This window comes from Oncorhynchus tshawytscha, linkage group LG26 (genome assembly GCF_018296145.1).
Source record: "Oncorhynchus tshawytscha isolate Ot180627B linkage group LG26, Otsh_v2.0, whole genome shotgun sequence".
Classification (NCBI taxonomy): domain Eukaryota; kingdom Metazoa; phylum Chordata; class Actinopteri; order Salmoniformes; family Salmonidae; genus Oncorhynchus; species Oncorhynchus tshawytscha.
Genome location: NC_056454.1, coordinates 42,864,529 through 42,885,740, shown reverse-complemented (window position 1 = coordinate 42,885,740; position 21,212 = coordinate 42,864,529). Strand labels below are relative to the sequence as shown.

General features: G+C 43.0%; 1 protein-coding gene across 1 annotated transcript in view; it reads left to right on the top strand.

The window, feature by feature from the left end:
- The first annotated feature begins 13,831 nt into the window (after window positions 1–13,831).
- Window positions 13,832–21,212, top strand: part of LOC112225629 (activin receptor type-2A) — a 679,452-nt gene continuing 672,071 nt past the window's right edge. The window contains exon 1 of the mRNA XM_024389747.2: window positions 13,832–15,011. Within this exon, the coding sequence (XP_024245515.1) occupies window positions 14,957–15,011 (55 nt within the window). The 5' untranslated portion in view covers window positions 13,832–14,956. The remainder of the gene's footprint in view (window positions 15,012–21,212) is intronic.

Sequence of the window (21,212 nt, the reverse complement as noted above, 5' to 3'; positions counted from 1 at the left end):
CCTGTTGCTCTGCATCTTTATAACTGGTTTCAACTGGTGTGAAATGAACCCCTAATGAGATGAGCATCTCCAGCACAGTGCCAGCTTCCCAAGAAAATGTCTAACGTTAGCCTAGCGAATCCTTCAGAAAAGGGAAGAGGAAATGTGAACAGAATAAATATCTCTGCAACCCAAAAAGAGTTTACTTATTATTGTTTCAACATTCTTCCAGCTCTACACTATGAATAGTGTACACCACGAAATAGATAAGCAGTAATGATTCACTTTGGTAGAATCTTCTCACAGACTCAATCGTGACCGTTACCCTGTATAGTACGTTTTCTGAGTTCCTCAAATTCCCTGCCTCCTTCTCCCACATGGTAATAGGACATGGTAGGCCATGAGAGGATGGTCAGGAGGCCAGAACATAATTACAAATCATTTGTAGACTCAAATTTACCGCTAGAAGCCCAAACAGATATAATATTTGTCTAAAACATAATAATTCCAAACCTTGTTTACATTTATATGATCACGTGTCTCTTTATTATGCGTGGTAAGATGTGGGAACAGATTTACAAAATTAAAAGAACTTGGAGCTGATTTGCTGGTGTTTTTACAGTCTTTTATGTCCAACAATAAAAAATACAAAAATCACCCGTAGGCCAAATTTGGCTCACGGGCCGGGCCGCCCGTTGGGGTATGCTGTGATAGGCTCTCTGGCCCCAGGTGTCACATTGCATTTTCATTTCTGATCGTGATCTAATCACGCAACTATTTGCAGACGCCACCGCGCTCCAAACGTATCCGTTTGATCACATAACGATGATGGAGAATGTGATATCAGCCACTCATAAAAAAAAAATGGTAGCAGTGTGGGTGTGTGGGTGTTTATTCTGGACATGAAAGAGCTGTCAGTGAGCGATCCGTGCTGTCGTTTAGCAGTTAACCAAGAGGCTAGCACAAGAGGACTTTACTTCATGCTAACACAGGCGATAATAATGTGGCCACTATAAGCAGGTGATATTGATGACTCCTCAAGCGATGGGAGTTATTGCAATGGGTGGAGGATGATGCTGAAACACACTGTAGGCTCAGTAGTTATTCCCAACTTCTGTATTGTGAGGGAAATTGGGGTGGCAGGGTACCCTAGTGGTTAGAGTGTTGGACTAGTAACCGGAAGGTTGCAAGTTCAAACCCCCGAGCCCTCTGTCGTTCTGCCCCTGAACAGGCAGTTAACCCACTGTTCCTAGGCTGTCATTGAAAATAAGACTTTGTTCTTAACTGACTTGCCTAGTAAAATAAAGGGGAAAATTAAAAACCCTGAATTAGAATGCCTCAAACTACCTCTGTTGACCTGAATTTCCTAATGTTCTACCTCTCACCTTTTCCTCACCATCACATCTAGATTTGCACCTCTTTTACACACACCTCTAACAATAGCTTTCTTCAATGTTTATTTGAAATTCAGGTGTTCTGCTTCTACAATAGAGACAGATATGAAATCACAACCTGCTTTGCATGTCGGTTACCAGTGGGTGTGTGTGTTTAGTAGAAGTAACACAGCTCACTCAAACACTTATCAGGCTTCTGTACATGTTCTAACCACAAACAGAACATGTTCTATCAGCTCTTCGATAATGCAGTGTATCATATCCATTTTATCAGATCCGCCATCATAACGTTGACAAAATGAACTTTAAAGGGACAGGTCTCTGTGTTTGCCGGGATACAGATTTAAGCAGGGCTCTGAGAAATTACTATTTTAGTAGCACTAAAATGTGTAGTGATCGATGGTGGAAGATGAAAGAGGAGCCGATGCTGGCTACGCTTGAAAGAGACATGGTGTAGCTCGCCAGAATGACTTTACAGTGTGCAGGAGCTCCCACCAGGCTATCTTGGTTCACACGAGGACATAAGGGTTGTCACTGCACTAAAAGTCACTCAGTCACTGAGTCAGTCATCACAAGTTCAGCTGTAAGTGGGAGATGGTAACATCTATCTTATAGGTTCATCTGATGTGAGAAATTAGCAAGGTTCCATAACAGCTTAACCCAGTGGTTTTATTGAAAACCTCTCCCCTGCCAAAGCTCAGTGTAAATCTGAAGGAATCTGCTGTTTGGCCAGGAGTGCTTTTCAACAGGTGTGAGGAGGGCCGTATTAGTCTGCTTTCTCTGCATGATACGCCTGGAGAGAAGTTGTCCAAATTCCACCTAATAATAGACAAAGCTAGTGAGCTTCTCTCCTCTGAGGACTGGCCCTGTGGACAGCTCCACATTCATGGGTATGAAGTGAACCTTGGAGGGAATGCATGAACCTGAATCACACACAGAGTAAACCTCTACAAATAATAACCTACCAATATAATCCAAAAAGGTATGCAAAAAAAGATAGCTTTAGCTAGAGTCATCATCAAGAACAGGTAAGGGCTCGATACAGACTTCTGATCCTCTGCTGTTATGTCATTTCATTTGATCAATCAATTAACCCCTCTGACATTAGAATACCCTGTTAATAAGCTATGTAGCTGATCACCATCCCATGAAACTGATATCGATGTCAGACAGACAGGTTAACCACAAGGTAACCCTCACTGAGCAGATCCACTGCCATATCATTACCTAACGAGATTAGGGGGAGGGTGACAATCCTGCCAACAGTTCTACCACCCCTTATTAACATATTCTGTACTCACCCTTAATTAACATATGCTGTACTCACCCTTAATTAACATATGCTGTACTCACCCTTAATTAACATATGCTGTACTCACCCTTAATTAACATATGCTGTACTCACCCTTAATTAACATATGCTGTACTCCCCCTTAATTAACATAGTAGTTACTCACCACTTATTAACATATACTGTACTCACCCCTCCAAAGTAGGAGAAGGGGAACAGGGCTCCTACTCTTAATCTAATACAGTAGCCTAGTAAAGCCCATAAGTGAACCATGCTGACCTTCCCAAGTTACAAAGCACAGGGTTCAAATCAAATCTAATCAAATTTATTTATATAGCCCTTCGTACATCAGCTGATATATGTACAGAAACCCAGCCTAAAACCCCAAACAGCAAGCAATGTGGAAGCACGGTGGCTAGGAAAAACTCCCTAGAAAGGCCAAAACCTAGGAAGAAACCTAGAGAGGAACCAGGCTATGTTAGGTGGCCAGTCCTCTTCTGGCTGTGCCGGGTGGAGATTATAACAGAACATGGCCAAGATGTTCAAATGTTCATAAATGACCAGCATGGTCAAATAATAATAATCACAGGCAGAACAGTTGAAACTGGAGCAGCAGCACGGCCAGGTGGACTGGGGACAGCAAGGAGTCATCATGCACGGTAGTCCTGAGGCATGGTCCCTTGGCTCAGGTCCTCCGAGAGAGAGAGAGAAAGAAAGAGAGAATTAGAGAGAGCATACTTAAATTCACACAGGACACCGGATAGGACAGGAGAAGTACTCCAGATATAACAAACTGACCCTAGCCCCTCGACACATAAACTACTGCAGCATAAATACTGGAGGCTGAGACAGTAGGGGTCAGGAGACACTGTGGCCCCATCCGATGACACCCCCTGACAGGGCCAAACACCCACTTTGCCAAAGCACAGCCCCCACACCAATAGAGGGATATCTTCAACCACCAACTTACCATCCTGAGACAAGGCCGAGTATAGCCCACAAAGATCTCCGCCACGGCACAACCCAAGGGGGGGGGCGCCAACCCAGACAGGAAGATCACATCAGTGACTCAACCCACTCAAGTGACGTACCCCTCCTAGGGATGGTATGAAAGAGCCCTAGTAAGCCAGTGACTCAGCCCCTGTAATAGGGTTAGAGGCAGAGAATCCCAGTGGAAAGAGGGGAACCGGCCAGGCAGAGACAGCAAGGGCGGTTCGTTGCTCCAGAGCCTTTCCGTTCACCTTCACACTCCTGGGCCAGACTACACTCAATCATATGACGCACTGAAGAGATGAGTCTTCAGTAAAGACTTAAAGGTTGAGACCGAGTTTTCGTCTCTCACATGGGTAGGCAGACCATTCCATAAAAATGGAGCTCTATAGGAGAAAGCCCTGCCTCCAGCTGTTTGCTTAGAAATTCTAGGGACAATTAGGAGGCCTGTGTCTTGTGACCGTAGCGTACGTGTAGGTATGTACGGCAGGACCAAATTGGAAAGATAGGTAGGAGCAAGCCCATGTAATGCTTTGTAGGTTAGCAGTAAAACCTTGAAATCAGCCCTTGCCTTGACAGGAAGCCAGTGTAGGGAGGCTAGCACTGGAGTAATATGATCAAATTCTTTGGTTCTAGTCAGGATTCTAGCAGCCGTATTTAGCACTAACTGAAGTTTATTTAGTGCTTTATCCGGGTATCCGGAAAGTAGAGCATTGCAGTAGTCTAACCTAGAAGTGACAAAAGCATGGATTAATATTTCTGCACAATTTTTGGACAGAAAGTTTGCAGCCATCCACTTCCTTATGTCTGAAACACATGCTTCTAGGGAAGGCAATTTTGGAGCTTCACCATGTTTCATTGAAATGTATGTGTTATCCGCATAGCTGTGTGTTATCCGCATAGCAGTGAAAGTTAACATTATGTTTTCGAATGACATCCCCAAGAGGTAAAATATATAGTGAAAACAATAGTGGTCCTAAAACGGAACCTTGAGTAACACTGAAATTTACAGTTGATTTGTCAGACAAACCATTCACAGAGACAAACTGATATCTTTCGACAGATAAGATCTAAACCAGGCCAGAACTTGTCCATGTAGACCAATTTGGGTTTCCAATCTCTCCAAAAGAATGTTGTGATCGATGCTATCAAAAGCAGCACTAAGGTCTAGGAGCACGAGGACAGATGCAGAGCCTCGGTCTGATGCCATTATTAAAAGGTCATTTACCACCTTCACAAGTGCAGTCTCAGTGCTATGATGGGGTCTAAAACCAGACTGAAGCATTTCGTATACATTATTTGTCTTCAGGATGGCAGTGAGTTGCTGCGCAACAGCCTTTTCTAAATTTTTTGAGAGGAATGGAAGATTCGATATAGGCCAATAGTTTTAAAAATATTTTCTGGGTCAAGGTTTGGCTTTTTCAAGAGAGGCTTCATTACTGCCACTTTTAGTGAGTTTGGTACACATCCAGTGGATAGAGAGCCGTTTATTATGTTTAACATAGGAGGGCCAAGCACAGGAAGCAGCTCTTTCAGTAGTTTAGTTGGAATAGGGTCCAGTATGCAGCTTGAAGGGTTAGAGGCCATGATTATTTTCATCATTGTGTCAAGAGATATAGTACTAGAACACTTGAGTGTCTCTCTTGATCCTAGGTCCTGGCAGAGTTGTGCAGACTCAGGACAACTGAGCTTTGAAGGAATATGCAGATTTAAAGAGGAGTCCGTAATTTTCTTTCTAATAATCATGATCTTTTCCTCAAAGAAGTTCATGAATTTATTACTGCTGAAGTGAAAGCCATCCTCTCTTGGGGAATGCTGCTTTTTAGTTAGCTTTGCGACAGTATCAAAAAGGAATTTCGGATTGTTCTTATTTTCCTCAATTAAGGTGGAAAAATAGGATGAACGAGCAGCAGTAAGGGCTCTTCGATACTGCACGGTACTGTCTTTCCAAGCTAGTCGGAAGACTTCCAGTTTGGTGTGGCGCCATTTCGGTTCCAATTTTCTGGAAGCTTGCTTCAGAGCTCGGGTATTTTCTGTATACCAGGGAGCTAGTTTCTTATGAGAAATGTTTTTAGGGGTGCAACTGCATCTAGGGTATTGCGCAAGGTTAAATTGAGTTCCTCAGTTAGGTGGTTAACTGATTTTTGTCCTCTGGCGTCCTTGGGTAGACAGAGGGAATCTGGAAGGACATCAAGGAATCTTTGTGTTGTCTGTGAATTTATAGCACGACTTTGTAGGGTTGTGGTCCACAAAGAGGTTGTACGTGATTGCGGTAAAGAGAGTAGAAACAATACCATTCTAGGTGTTACTACACAAACCAGGCCTCTAATGGGGTGATAACTGTGTTAGGTGGTACTCTGTTTCAAACTTTTCAGAACCCACTGTTGTTTTCCCCCTGCCCTCCAGAGTCAAGCACAGAGGTAGACATTGGAGAGCGCTCGCAAATAACAATGAAGTGCTTGATGAAATAAAGTGGCTTTTTAATTACTGGAGAAAGGCCATTAGCTGCACCCACCCACACATATACACAAAATACACACACACACACCCACACATGGCTCAGGCTGGCACAGCAACTGCACCTCTGTGGAAAGACACACCAGGGATCTCATCTCCCAGTCAAGAGAGAGGAAATTGAATTCAAATTAAGATTTTAGAGAGAGAGAGAGAGAGCGAAAGAGACTCTTACCCTTTCAAAACATTACAAAACTGTGTGATGTTTCTGCCTGGTTGAAGTTAGCTTTATACTTATCACTTACACTTTAATGTAGATCTACTCTTCTTGACATTATTTTTCTAATCCTGAATGCTGATTGGTTAAAACTGTACTCCAGCCGGTGGCTATTCCACAAGTTACCACCGGCTAAATCTATGACGTTAAAATGCCTGTTTAATCTGTTCCATCTGATTGCGCAATCCACTGTCTCATCAGCTCAGCCAGGCACTTTATAAACTTGATCTCCACTATAAAAAGCATCTAGACATTATCTCACATTTCTTTTAGACTAACACACTCGACTTTGTCTCGGGCCTAACAACACCAGTGTCAATATTTCCTCCAAACACCGGCTTCTCTGGCATTTTCACTTAAATACACATTGAACTGGGTTAAGAGCGGGGGGTGGTAGAAATGGAGAAGCTGAAGAGAAACAAGGGAATCTATTTACTTACTCTACTTGTTTAGCACACGTTTATTGCCATTTGACGTTTGACTGTTGTTGATTTTCAGAAATTTCCTACTGACCTGTGAACCTAATTTCTAAATCCTAACAAAGCTTTTGTTTCCAACCTCCCATTTTATTATCTAGTTAGTTTGAAGGATGTCGGCAAGGTCTCTGTGGGCTATACAATATTTTTTTGGACATAGGCAACTATCTACTCTTAGTTACTAGTAGACTCATGGTAAAAGTCCACAACCTAGTGTTATGAAATGTCTGCATCAGGCAGCAGTGTCATTAGCTCTAACAAAGAGCATGGGTCAGCGATGGATGGGTTCATGGGGTGAAGGTGAGTGGACAACTTTCTTTAAATCACAAGGGTTTAGCAGCGTTGGGGCTAGCGTTGGGGCTAGCGTTGGGGCTAGTGGGTGTCACGGCGCCCGAACAAACATCAACTCTCCTTCACCCAGCGTGGGTAGTCGCCCCTGTCAGAAAATTTGATGACCAATGGCAAAGATAAACACACAATCCACTGAAAAACAGGAAGCATGGTGAGGTGTGGGGCGGCAACACTGCAGGGGTGGACTGCATGACCTTTCAAGGGCAAAATGCAACACACATCCCTTAGTTTACCCATGTCATACTGTCACAACCACTCTACACACTACTCCACCCACTGTTGTATATAAATGCTGCGGGAGGTTGAAGTTATGGCACAAACCCAAGCTGAAACGTCACTAGAGTTCATTTGAAATTTCAGTCAAAGACCTGTAGAGGTTACTCACAAAGCATACAAACATACATGTTCACACAGGGACAAAGCTTTTGAAATCCTGATTAGAATTATTTAATAAGAGTACATTCAAAAGCCATTCATAACACAACAAAGCCTTTGCATATTTCATGAAGGACACACCGAATGTCACATCTACGTCGATTACTAGATTATCAAAATACATTAAACTGATGTTTTGAGACTATTCATTATCAGAGCTCTATTGACTAACCAACACCATTACTGCTTCTGGAGAACCGCTACAGCAGGTAGAACACAATAGCCAAATTCCAAACCTTTTACAGGTGTTCTAATTCCAATAGAACTTCAGATAATGATGAAGCCATGCAGTACTAGAGGAGTATTAGACGAGCAGTTGAATGCCTAGTGTGAGGAATGCATCGCCATGGCACTGCCTTTTCTCCTCTGTGCCAAGCTGCCGGGCCTTGGCCGCTGCCCCTCTTGGCAGTAGCCCTCTGCTTTTTATTTCATCCACGGGCGAGCGGCTAAATCAACAGAGCCGGATGGGAGCTGACGTTAGGTTAGCATCACTCCTCCTTAACGTTAACAGGATGGCTTCCATGGGAAAGATTGATCTGAATATGATCCCCTTCTCAGCATCAGAGTTATAGCTGGAATTTATTATTATATTTTTTCTTTACTTTGGGATATTTGACGGTCCTCATCGACCAACTAATACACCCACTCTCATGAGCGAGCGAGCATGCCTTCGCACACACTTACACGCACACACGTACACGCACACACGTACACGCACACACTTACACGCACACACGTACACACGTACACGCACACACGTACACGCACACACGTACACACGTACACGCACACACGTACACGCACACACACACACGTACACGCACACACGTACACGCACACACGTACACGCACACACGTACACACGTACACGCACACACGTACACGCACACACGTACACGCACACACTAAAGAGCTGAAGCAGATCAGCATTTACTTGTTGAGACATTGTTTTGTGTTTTGTTTGTAACACAGCCTTGTTGACAGTCCTAACATAACTTGTGCATCCTGGACCTCAGAGACCATCCAGAGAGCATGGTGGTTGAAGAACACGCAATTGTTACATAAAGGCAAAGAGAACTAGAAGGAACAGCTTGTACCATAAGCTTTCATTTTAAATGCTATTCCTCTGCAACATTCCCTGAAGCGAAGCTTGCCTGGAGAATAAGTCTCATAGGTCCCCCTAGCAAACAGAATAACTCCCCACAGGCTGTGGAGTGTGTGTATCCCTGGTGGAGTCCTGTTCACTGTGGGTTGCATAACAAATGAAGAGAGAGGATGTGGTAGGAAATTGGGGCTGCAGTGTTTGTGTTTACTGGTATGCCATGGAAGTTCATTTAGAAACCTAGTTTCCAGTAACTTAAATCACGTCGGTATCCTTGATTTAGGGAGTACTGGTGGATGATAAGGATTTACTTGCAGTAAGTAATGGCCTCCTAAAGGAATTGAGACGTCCTTTTCTAGCAGGGTTAATGAGGTATGCTGCACCATCTGATTCCTCTGGGTTTCCTGTTTCACAGTGAGATATGGAGGATAAGAGGGTGTGTGAGAGGGTGTGGGAGAGGGAGAGGGTGTGGGTGTGAGAGAGAGAGGGTGTGGGTGTGGGAGAGGGTGTCAGAGGGGGTGTGGGTGGGGATGAGGATGAGGAAGAGGGTGTGGGAGAGGGTGTCAGAGGGGGTGTAGATGAGGAAGAGGGTGTGGGAGAGGGTGTGGGAGAGGGAGAGGGTGTGGGAGAGGAAGAGGATGTGGGAGAGGGTGTGGGAGAGGGTGTGGGAGAGGAAGAGGGTGTGAGAGAGGGAGAGGGTGTGGGAGAGGAAGAGGGTGTGAGAGAGGGAGAGGGTGTGAGAGAGGCAGAGGGTGTGGGTGTGAGAGGGAGAGGGTGTTGTAGACGGAATGGGTGTGGGAGAGGGTGTCAGAGTGGGTGTGGGTGTGGACGAGGGAGAGGGTGTGGGAGAGGGAGGGGGTGTGGGTGTGAGAGGGTGTGGGTGTGGGGAGAGGGTGTCAGAGAGGGTGTGGGTGGGGATGAGGATGAGGAAGAGGGTGTGGGAGAGGGTGTCAGAGGGGGTGTGGGTGTGGATGAGGAAGAGGGTGTGGGAGAGGGTGTGGGAGAGGGTGTTGTAGACGGAATTGGTGTGGGAGAGGGTGTCAGAGAGGGTGTGGGTGTGGACGAGGAAGAGGGTGTGGGAGAGGGTGTGGGAGAGGAAGAGGGTGTGAGAGAGGGAGAGGGTGGGAGAGGGTGTGGGAGAGGGAGAGGGTGTGGGTGTGAGAGGGTGTGGGTGTGGGAGAGGGTGTCAGAGGGGTGTGGGTGTGGATGAGGAAGAGGGTGTGGGAGAGGGTGTCAGAGGGGTGTGGGTGTGGATGAGGAAGAGGGTGTGGGAGAGGGAGAGGGTGTGGGAGAGGGTGTTGTAGACGGAATGGGTGTGGGAGAGGGTGTCAGAGAGGGTGTGGGTGTGGACGAGGAAGAGGGTGTGGGAGAGGGTGTGGGAGAGGGAGAGGATGTGGGAGAGGAAGAGGGTGTGAGAGAGGGAGAGGTTGTGGGAGAGGATGTGGGAGACGGAATGGGTGTGGGAGAGGGTGTCAGAGAGGGTGTGGGTGTGGATGAGGAAGAGGGTGTGGGAGAGGAAGAGGGTGTGAGAGAGGGAGAGGGTGTGGGAGAGGACGCGGACGAGGGTCTGGGAGAGGGTGTGGGAGAGGGAAAGGGTGTGGGAGAGGGTGTGGGAGAGCAAGAGGTTGTGGGAGAGCAAGACGGTGTGTGAGAGGGAGAGGGTGTGGGGGAGGGTGTGGGAGTGGGAGAGGGAATGGCAAAAAAATCCTGATAAAGAAAGTTGATTAGCAAAAGATTATGGTAAGTAGTCAACATTGAATTGGCCTCGCAGTAAGTGCCTTTCAGTTGGGCGAGGCCAGTGTAGCAACTAGTAGTGTAGGTCATTATATGTCATTAAAACCTGAGTCCCTCATAATGGGCTCCCTGTAAAGGCTAGTAACTATCATCAGCCATTGCCTTAGTTAGAAAGTAGGCTATGTCAACTTTTAAAACATGAACACACTCATACACTGCAGCCTAGGTAACGTCAGGGAGGATATGAGATTAGTGGAGCAGGGAGGAATGTCATAGCTACCCAGGTCACACTGGTAATCTGCCGTCACCTCTACTCCCTCTGTCACCAAGCAGCCACACACACACACACACACACACCAACCCCTCAGCTCTCCTCTCAACTTCAATTAGTGTTGATTTACAATGGTGACAGGGAGCTTTGCATTGCCAACCCACATTAACCAGTGCCAGATACTGTAATGAATGGTGCACAATCCTTCTCACAATAATGCTTGTATCCAAAACTGACCAAATATGATGTGGTTTTATTGTAATTTCAATGAAATAGCAAAATCAAGTTAAGTAGCTGGAGGGAGACTACTGCAACTCCCTCCCTCCAATGGCTTGTCCCCTGACAATGATTCAAAATTAAAAGAGTGTTTCTGCTATGAACATCTCGCAAAGTTCTGTATGCATGGATGACTTAATTTCACCACAGCAACGTCATAAGTGATCATATACATCTGGCAGCCATTTGCCAGTGAGATTTAACATGCAGTTTCATATCTGCACAACATTACATTAGCAAAGGTCTAAAATATAGCTGTTAAACAGAGATGGAAATGGTAATATGACGCCTATTGGGACAATGTAGTTTTCAATCATGCAGGGATGGTGTACAAACAATCGTTTAAATAGTAATTATAGTGCAAGGATAAAAACTGGTATATATGGACTGACAGTAAGGTGATAAAAGACAACTGTATATGCCTTACTGTGAAGGAAATGGGCTCTTATTCTTAACATGTGCCAAGGCTCAACATTAATGTGATTTAAGAGGACAGGGTGTAATGTGGTTTACTAGTGCTTAAGCCAAGTGATTACCTACTCGCAAGAGCTAGGGTGAAGTATGCCTACATTGTGCAAGTATGTGGTTGAGCACTACATTGGTTAGAGTTGTAATTTACATGAACCCAAAAGTGTAATTTCATATGTGGGAGTTGCCTTTTAAGTACTCAAATAAGATTGACCAGATAGTTAAAGCACAGTGGTCATTTTGAGTGAGTTAAACCTTGTACTGGGTACAATAGGTCCTAGGCTACTTGGCAGAACTGAATCCTGGGAAATAGTACAGTAATTACCTTCACAGAAGAAAGACACGGGTACGCTCTCTCAAGGACATTAGCAGCCTGACAGGGACGACGCGCTCTAACAGATGCATGGCCTGTCTCCTGACATCTGCCTGACATCTCACGCAAAGTCTTTGATATCCATTGGGATAATCTCTTGCACTTTTAGAACTCTGATTAAAAGTTAATGAGCTCATCCAGGGGACGAATGCCTGGCATCTTGGGTATTCCTGTGATATATAGAACCCCACAACCAAATACCTCCCATGTTTCAGGAGAGTGTTGAAGTGATTTGGCAGATAAACTAATAGCCTCATAAGTAGGTTGGAGAGACAGGTCTTGGGTGTGAGTAAATGTGACTAAATCCTGGCTTTCTATCCTCTCTTAGTGTCCTTGATATTTTCCACATGCGTACTGAAGCTTAGGTTGATTTTCTTTAGGTCAACTTAGTGACCTGGGTTATATGTTTGCAGAACTAGAGCTTCCAAGTGGCGCAGTGGTCTAAGGAACTGCATCTCAGTGCTAATTGCATCACTACAGTCCCTGGTTCAAATCCAGGCTGTATCACATCTGCCTGTGATTGGGAGTACATAGGGTGGTGCACAAATGGCCCTCTGTTGTCTGGGTAGGATGTCATTGTAAATAAGAATTTGTTTGTAGGGTTAACTGACCTGCCTGGTTAAAATGAGGTCAGGTGTGGTTACTTAATTCCAGGGACTGCTCATGGAACATGTTGTGCTTACACTGACACTAATGTGGAGCATATTCTAGTTCTCAAATTGTTAACTAACATCCAAATTTACTTCATCATAATGCATTTAAATCACCTGTTTTTACATAATTCAATATAATCTAGAAAGTTAGAAAAAAAAAAATCTTCTTTCCAGAGGTTGACAGTCAGGTTGGACTTGTTTCAATTCCACTTCAAATGTAAATTTGGAGCAACCACAGTTTAATTCCAGGGGAATTCCAAAGCACCTCAGTAGTGCAGGTTTCATACAGTATATTGGTTTCATAATGCATATAAATTAGCTCCCTCAAATCAAATCAAATCAAATCAAATTTTATTTGTCACATACACATGGTTAGCAGATGTTAATGCGAGTGTAGCGAAATGCTTGTAGATCCATGTGCTCGTTAGACTGGTTGATCAATATGAATGAATATAGGCTAAAATACCAGAATGTTTTCCATCTCCACTTAAATTATTAAATCTACATGCCATATGTACATGTTATTTTCTCACACAGACAAGACACACCAGCTCAACCGGTGATTTTTAAGGTTGGGGAAACAATTTTTTCACCAAAGAAAGTGACATTTTGCCTATAAAAACATTGCATGCATGTAGCATCAGTTTCAAGATACAATCCCTCATAGGAAATACATTAAACTTCAGATTTTTTATTGGGTAGGATACATGAAAACTTTAGCGAAAAAGTATATTTTGTTTGCACAATGTCCTCACGCACAGATTTTTAGCCGCAACAAAGTCCGTTTACTGTAAACAAACCACTGGTGGGAAAATGCAAATTTTCTTTATGCAGTTTCTAAGAATATTACATGAAAATCTCTCGCCAATTGGATGGAAAACTAGCTACCACCTTGTTAAATGTCAACTTCAATGACGTGACGTCAGAGTTGGGACGTCCCAAAGATGCCTTCATAGAGAGTTTAGAGTTTTGCGTGGTTTTATAGGTTTTGCATATGTAACCCTAATTAGCGTCTCCTAGGAAACAATTACCAAAACTACGTTTCCTATCCTTTCACAAAAATATCCAGTAATTTTATTGATCAGCGTATCTGCAGCCATCCCATCATCAATACCTTTACTCACAGTACACTCGCCTGGGCGTGTTTATTGCCTCTCATTCAAGGACACAAGACAAGAGAATGCCTCACGGGATTGGTAGAGCTTTTATAAAGCTGTGACGGATAGGGGATATTTTGTCGTTTTCTATTGGCCGTTATTCGTGTCAGTCACAGCTTCACCCGCGTAGTGACAGATGAGTATGGAGAAAAAAAAATCAAAAACAATCCATGCAAGCAGCCATCTTGAGTACAGTTGTGCACTTGGAGAGGAGATGAGAATTATATGACCGAGAAAAACGTCAATATTAGACAAACTACATCTAAAGGATTCATTTTAATTCTCTAGTTCGTTGTTTTCTTGTATGCCACACTTCCCGTTCGCACGAGTGAACATTGATTGAATCGATATCGACCAAGCCAGCAGCTAACGTATCGGGCTATCTTCACGGGTTTCGTATTTACCTTCAGCAGTGTAGCTCGACTGCAATCCTTTCTCGATTGACATATCTAAAATACGAAATATGGTTTCTGTGATTCAAGATTTGGATTTTGAAGACCGCTAGAGACAATATTGCGTTATTTGCATGTTGTGGACAAACAACGTTTTGAATACACACAGCCTTCGGTAGAATGCCTGGTCAATGTTTTCTCCGGCGTCAACTTTCCTTTGGATGTGATTTTGGGAAAGGTGTAATGTTTGCAAGAGTGAAACTTGGTCAGTAAAATGTAATTACGCAAACTCGACTCATTGCATTGGTGATTTAACTGGTGAGGTAACCAGTAAGCAACATTGGCAATCTTAAACCTATGCAAATCCGGTTTATGTTAACGGTGATGCCATATAGCTTTCTAGATGAAAGATTATCGCTAGATAGTCGGAAAAATTGCAACAAAGTAACAGTTTGTGATTATTTTTGCTGGGACATAGTCAGTCTAGCGCTAGACATTGTTTCTAAAATGCGACAATGTTGCATTATTGTGTGCAGAATGGATACACCATGCTGCAAGTACATTAACCAGTAGTCAAACAAGCTATTCGTCGGTTTAATCAAGTGGTTTTTTTTTTTGCACTAGTTTAGTTTTCTTTATAGATATTTTTTTGTTTTTACATGTGTTTCAAACCATGTCCCATGCCACAAGAATACAATAAACACTAAGGATTGTGAAGTGGACATTTTTATGCTGTATGGTAACAGGCATTGCAGCTCTTTCAATCAGTCAGTCACCTGATGCTTTTGCTATAAAAAGGTACTCTGATACTTTGGACGCTAATCCCATAGGATTCGTGGCACCAGGATTTACTCGAAATAAAGGATTTGACATTTGACCGAAAATGGGACCAGCGACGAAACTGGCATTCGGCGTCTTTCTGATCTCATGTTCTTCAGGTGGGTATTCGATAGAAAGCAGTCGTCAAATATCGACCAGCTATCACATGTTCATGCATGCAATAGTCAGAATATTTCACACGCATCCATATCACAGTGTAGGTCTATGATAATGTTATAGCCTATTTTATTGCGTGCCCGACAGAACCTACTGTCCCTGATATGTGCGCTCGCTGCCGCGGGTCATATGACGCGGGAACGCGATCGAATGTAGAGCATCTTGAAACTAAACAGCTTTTTGAATAGAGTTGATTGTACATATTAGATCATGTTGATGGTCATCGTCTATCCAATCCAATACAGCAATAGCCACTATAGTGAGATGAAAGCGAGGAGTCAATACAGGAGTAGAGTAGGCCTCATGTGGAGAGAGGAGGCAACGTGTGCATCTGATTAAGAGCAGCCTATAATTATGCATATGTTGCTATGATTAATGCGTTGTGTGCTTTTCATGCAATATCAAAACGGCTATATATTTTATGCAGGAAGATGATTCAATCGAGAATCCTCTCCACTATATTATTTGAGTATTTATGTGATGTAAGAATGGAATATATGATGAGGCCATAGTTGACCCTGTTGTGCTTGTTGTTATTTCGGTCAAGGTTTGTTTTATTTTTTATTTTGTTTGAACCTTTATTTAACTAGGCAAGTCAGTTAAGAACAAATTCTTATTTTATGGCGTGATTGTGACCTGGACTCTGAAATCCCAGTTGTGCTGCCTAGATATTTTCTTATGTAGATATGTGCATTCTGATACATTCAGGTATAGCTACTGTACTGCATGTTATTTGCATATTATTATGCCTAGGCCTATGTAATGGTCTGTTGAACAGTAGTATTCACTTAGTTTTCTTTAAATGAAACATCAACACAAATACTTGTTTCTTGTTGATACATCCCAAAGCAGTTAGTTGGACAAAAAGCAAGTTGGTCTCCTGTTTAAAAAGATCGCTTGTTGGGACTCAAGGATTCAGTGTGTGTGGCGGTTTTGTTTGAAACGAGGCATGTGCTGCTGGCGCCTGCCTTGAGAAACAGTCTTCCATCTGTGCTTATCACTCTACACTCCTAAAAATCCCATTTGCACAGAGGTGGGGGGCAAAGACTCGAAGTCATCTCCTGAGTCAAAGCTCCATTTACTTTGCACCAGGCAGAGGTCAGTCAGTGCATAGTAAACCAACCTGGTCTCAGTGCAATTCGTAGGATTTGGTACGTAAATCTGTTAATCACCATTTATTATGTACATTAGTTTACATTATGAGTGGAATAGTAGTTGTACAATATCATACGAATTAGAGGATGTATAGTATCATACGTCTTACCCGGTCATACAATGGCATACGAATTGGATGATGTAAATGATCATACATCTTGGAGGACATCTAGTATTATACGTCTTTCTCTCAGAGGAGGTAGATTGTTGCATCTAAACAATAATTATGGGGAGAATTTACATTGTCGTTAGTTCTCCTAATCACCAAAGGTTAGGATAATTTATGTAGCAGTTTAGGTGAACCAACCTCCCTACTTTTGTTTGTCTAAAGTAACTAGACCATTAGTACATGTCATATGTCTTGGAGGTTCTCAGAAATACGTATAGTGTGTTTCGTATGGCTCTGATGCCAGGTTGAGTAAACTGGGCCTAGCCAAGCCACAAGGAGATTGAACTAAAGCATTCTGCTCACTTTAACGAATGGGATTTCCACCAAGCAGAACTTTGACCTCAATAGAGGGTGATTGTCAGTTACACACCTCACCTCAATGCTACTTGAGCTGTATGTTGCACACCGTCGTGACGGAGCTACAGTATGTTGATGTTATTTTGAGGAAGTGGCAGGTTCCATTACTCGACTGCCTGGGCCGTAACGTTCACCACCTTGTAGATAGAAATATCACCAATAGAGCAACTGACATCTGTTCTGTTCCACATAATATAAGCCTGTTCCTATCTGAACACTCCACAACGCTGTGTCCTACTGAGCACAGCCCCTGGCCTAAAATATAATCAAAGCGGGTTGGGATGTGGGTGGCCTGTCGATAGGAAGGTCCGCTCTCTGCAGAGGTTGTGGCGCCAGCAGATTGCTGGTACTGAGGGGACCAGAGCTGGTTGGGTGCCTAGGAGCAAGGTTAATTACACTTCCCCTTGATCTCATGAATCTGGTTCTAGATTTCATTTGAGGGAAAGGAAAGGAAGGATTATATCTTATGACAGTTTCTCAGATTTAAGTCCTGCATTTATTTTTTGGGTTATCTTTGTTAAAATGTAGTAAGGGAGTAAGTACACACATGCTTTCTCTCTCTCTACTCTCCCTCTCTTGTCTCTTTCTCCTCTCTCTCACACTACTGGTCAAAGGTTTTAGAACACCTACTCATTCAAGGGTTTTTCTTTATTTTTACTATTTTCCACATTGTAGAATAATAGTGAAGACAAACTATGAAATAACACATGGAATCATGTAGTAAGCAAAAAAGTTGTAAAACAAATCAAAATATATTTTATAGTTGAGATTCTTCAAATAGCTACCCTTTGCCTTGACAGCTTTGCATGCTCTTGGCATTCTCTCAACCAGCTTCATGAGGTAGTCACCTGGAATGCAATTCAATTAACAGGTGTTCCTTCTTAAAAGTTAACATGAGCAATGGACATTAGACCAGTGGAAATTTGTCCTTTGCTCTGCAGTCCAAATTGGAGAATTTTTGTTCCAACCGCCGTGTCTTTGTGAGACGCGGTGTGGGTGAATGGATGATCTCCGCATGTGTATTTCCCACCGTAGAGCATGGAGGAGGAGGTGGGATGGTGTGGGGGTGCTTTGCTGGTGACACTGTGATATATTTAGAATTCAAGGCACACTTAACAAGCATGGCTACCACAGCATTCTACAGTGATACGCCATCCCATCTGGTTTGGGCTTAGTGCCACTATCATTTGTTTTTCTACAGAACAATGACCCAACACACCTTCAGGCTGTGTAAGGGCTATTTGACCAAGAATGAGAGTAATGGAGTGCTGCATCAGATGAGCTGGCCTCCACAATCCCCTGAGCTCAACCAAATTGAGATGGTTTGGGATGAGTCGGACTGCAGAGTGAAAAAGCAGCCAACAAGTGCTCAGCATATGTGGGAACTCCTTCAAGACTTTTGGAAAATCATTCCAGGTGAAGCTGGTTGAGAGAATGCCAAGAGTGTGCAAAGCTGTCATAAAGGCAAATGGTGGCACTTTGAAGAATCTCAAATATAAAATATATTTTGATTTGTTTAACTTTTTTTTTGGTAACTAGATGATTCCACGTGTTATTTCATAGTTGCGATGTCTTCACTATTATTCTACAATGTAGAAAATGGTAAAAATAAAGAGAAACCCTTGAATAAGTAGCTGTTCTAAAACTTTTGACCGCTAGTGTACATGCATATATATCATGCAATAGAATGGCTAGGCTATGTGTTCAAAGGATTGCCAGAAGGGCCATGTCTATGGTCATTAGTCTACCTGCTTCTGCCCTAGGCTTGCCAGACTCAGGCCAATGGTCCCAGGGCCCAGTCACACACATCTGGATCTGGATGGGGATACAGTCTACGTCCCAAATCGGACCCTATTTCCTTTGTGGTGCACTACATTTGACCAGAGCCTTATGGGTCCTGGTCAAAAGTAGTGTACTATATAGGGAATAGTGTGTCATTTGGTATGCAGCCCAGCGGTGCTCACTGCTCATCATCCCCAGCATATTAATGCTCATCCAGACAGCTCAGCAGGAGACCATTAGAGAGTGACACCACTTCTGTCGCAAAATTATTCATTTTTTGGATGTGGTGGAGGATAATACACACTTAACCTTAAAAAATATATATATATCCCCCTTTTGTACAATCACACAGAATCCATACTGATGCCTGATTGGATGGAGAGCCCTAATGCATTTGTTGAACCCCTCAAGTATAGGGGTTTGGGGGTGATATGTACATGGTTATGGTGTGTTGTTTTTAAGGTAGGTTTATATGCAGTGGTGCAACAAATACATTGTTGTTAGTCTTTGGCAAAAACACAATTGGTATTTGGGAGGTTGTCTATGTTTTGTCATGGATAACTTGCTGCTGTTTTCCTGATGTTTTCAACACATTGTATGATTACCCAACCAAACTCCTTGCACTAATCCGCCAACAACCAAGCAACAGGCATATACATTTAACTGGTTGTTATACTCGAAGTGCTGGGAACAGCTGGTTTATTTATGCACATTTCTATGCACAAAAGGCCTATTTCACTCATAGTCCCCCTCTGCTTCACATGTAAATGTTCTTCTGTATCGCACAACAACAAAATAACAAATCCTGCCCTCTTGAATTTTAAGCATTTCCTGTCTTCTACTACAATTATTGCATTACCCTTTGCGGCTTTTACAAGAGGGGGCCCACAAAAGAGAACCATTAGAATGTGTACCGCTCATTACCAAAGGTTCTCTGGTCACATTAGGCAACAACGCCCCTCATTAAGATCCCCTAACTTTGCATCCTGAGAAAGGGACTGAAGCAACACCACATTCCATTTATTGTTGCCTTCAAGCAAATGATCAAAGGCCACCGGACAGAAACAAGCTAGAGTAGAGATGAGCTGCAGCAGAATCGAGCTACAATTACTGAGTAGAGAGACTAGCTACAGTAGAAATTGGGGTTACAAGGTACAGTAAAAGACGAGACCTAGCTATGTTAAAAACAAGGTACATAGCCTAAAATACAGTAGAAACTGTGTTCTAAGATTGACATTTTAGTCATTTAGCAGATGCTCTTATCCAGAGCGATTTATAGTAGTGAGTGCATTAATTGTCATACTTTTTTAAAACTGGTCCCCTGTGGGAATTGAACCACAACCCTGGCGTTGCAAGCACCATGCTCTACCAACTGAGCCACAGAAGATGGGCACAGAACTCACTCCACACGGTCTATGTCCGTCTCCCCATAGGGTGCTATTAGGTTGTTCCCCACATCTTTCTACCCTTTACTGTCAGCTGTAACTCAGTAGACTGTGCAGTACCTCACCCTAAGTACTGAAAGATCCTTCCACCCCCATGTGGTTGCTAGCCAAATACAATTTTTCTGTGTGACCTGCCTCAACATGATTCATTAATGGCTCTCTGATGGAAGTTTCTCTGCCTTGCTATTAGGGCTGACCCGGTTTAGTCGACTGGACGATTTCTTTATCGATAGGCTTTTGGTCGACCAAGATATCTTTAGTCAAGCAGTAGCAACAAAAATAACATGTTGAAGTGGCGCCTTTTCCTAAACCATGTTGCTATGTGCACAATAGCACAGGTAACCAGCATATTGGTGTTGAGAACAATTTTTAATTTTAAAATTTTACCTTTATTTAACCAGGCAAGTCAGTTAAGAACAAATTCTTATTTTCTATGACGGCCTAGGAACAGTGGGTTAACTGCCTGTTCAGGGGCAGAATGACAGATTTGTACCTTGTCAGCTCGGGGGTTTGAACTTGCAACCTTCCGGTTACTAGTCCAACCACTAGGCTACCCTGCCGCCCCAGGGGCAATGTGGTGGAGGCAGCGACGGAGACGAGAAAACAGCCCTTGTATTATTGTCTAAGAAAGGCGAGGAGTGAAAATTAGTTTAGTCTACAATCAATAGTCATAACTGTTAAACGTTTCTGACTTCTTAAAATCATCAATATATCTACAGAAATAAGACACTCTGCTTCTGTTGCCTGTTTGACTGTTTGTTTAATAGCCTACTGATTCTGTCAGCACCAAGCCTCACGCAATGACATGTCAAGTAAACAATTTCATAAATTAGTTTGTTTTGAATCAGTTTGCTGTAATAAACATAAGGCTTTACACTTTTTTTCATTCAAATAGCCTCTCTGGTATTATTTATAATATATTTAGTGTCAACATGGTTCCAAATTGTCGGAAAAGTAATATTTATAATAATAACAATGCTCCCTTTTCTTGATATTATCATAATAATAAGCCTACTAATGATGATGTAATCTATACAACACCTGTTTGGAACACATAATGTGCACTCAGCACTGGCTCCTTGCCTTCTTTTTCTTGATATCCAGTATGTTCCACAACTAGTCACATTTATTCCACACATCACCTTCACCTCCTGAGCAATCAGTAAATGTTCCCTCGTTTCGAGTTTGTCAAGTCCTCTGCTTCCATTTTGGTGTCAACGTGTTACGATGTTCAA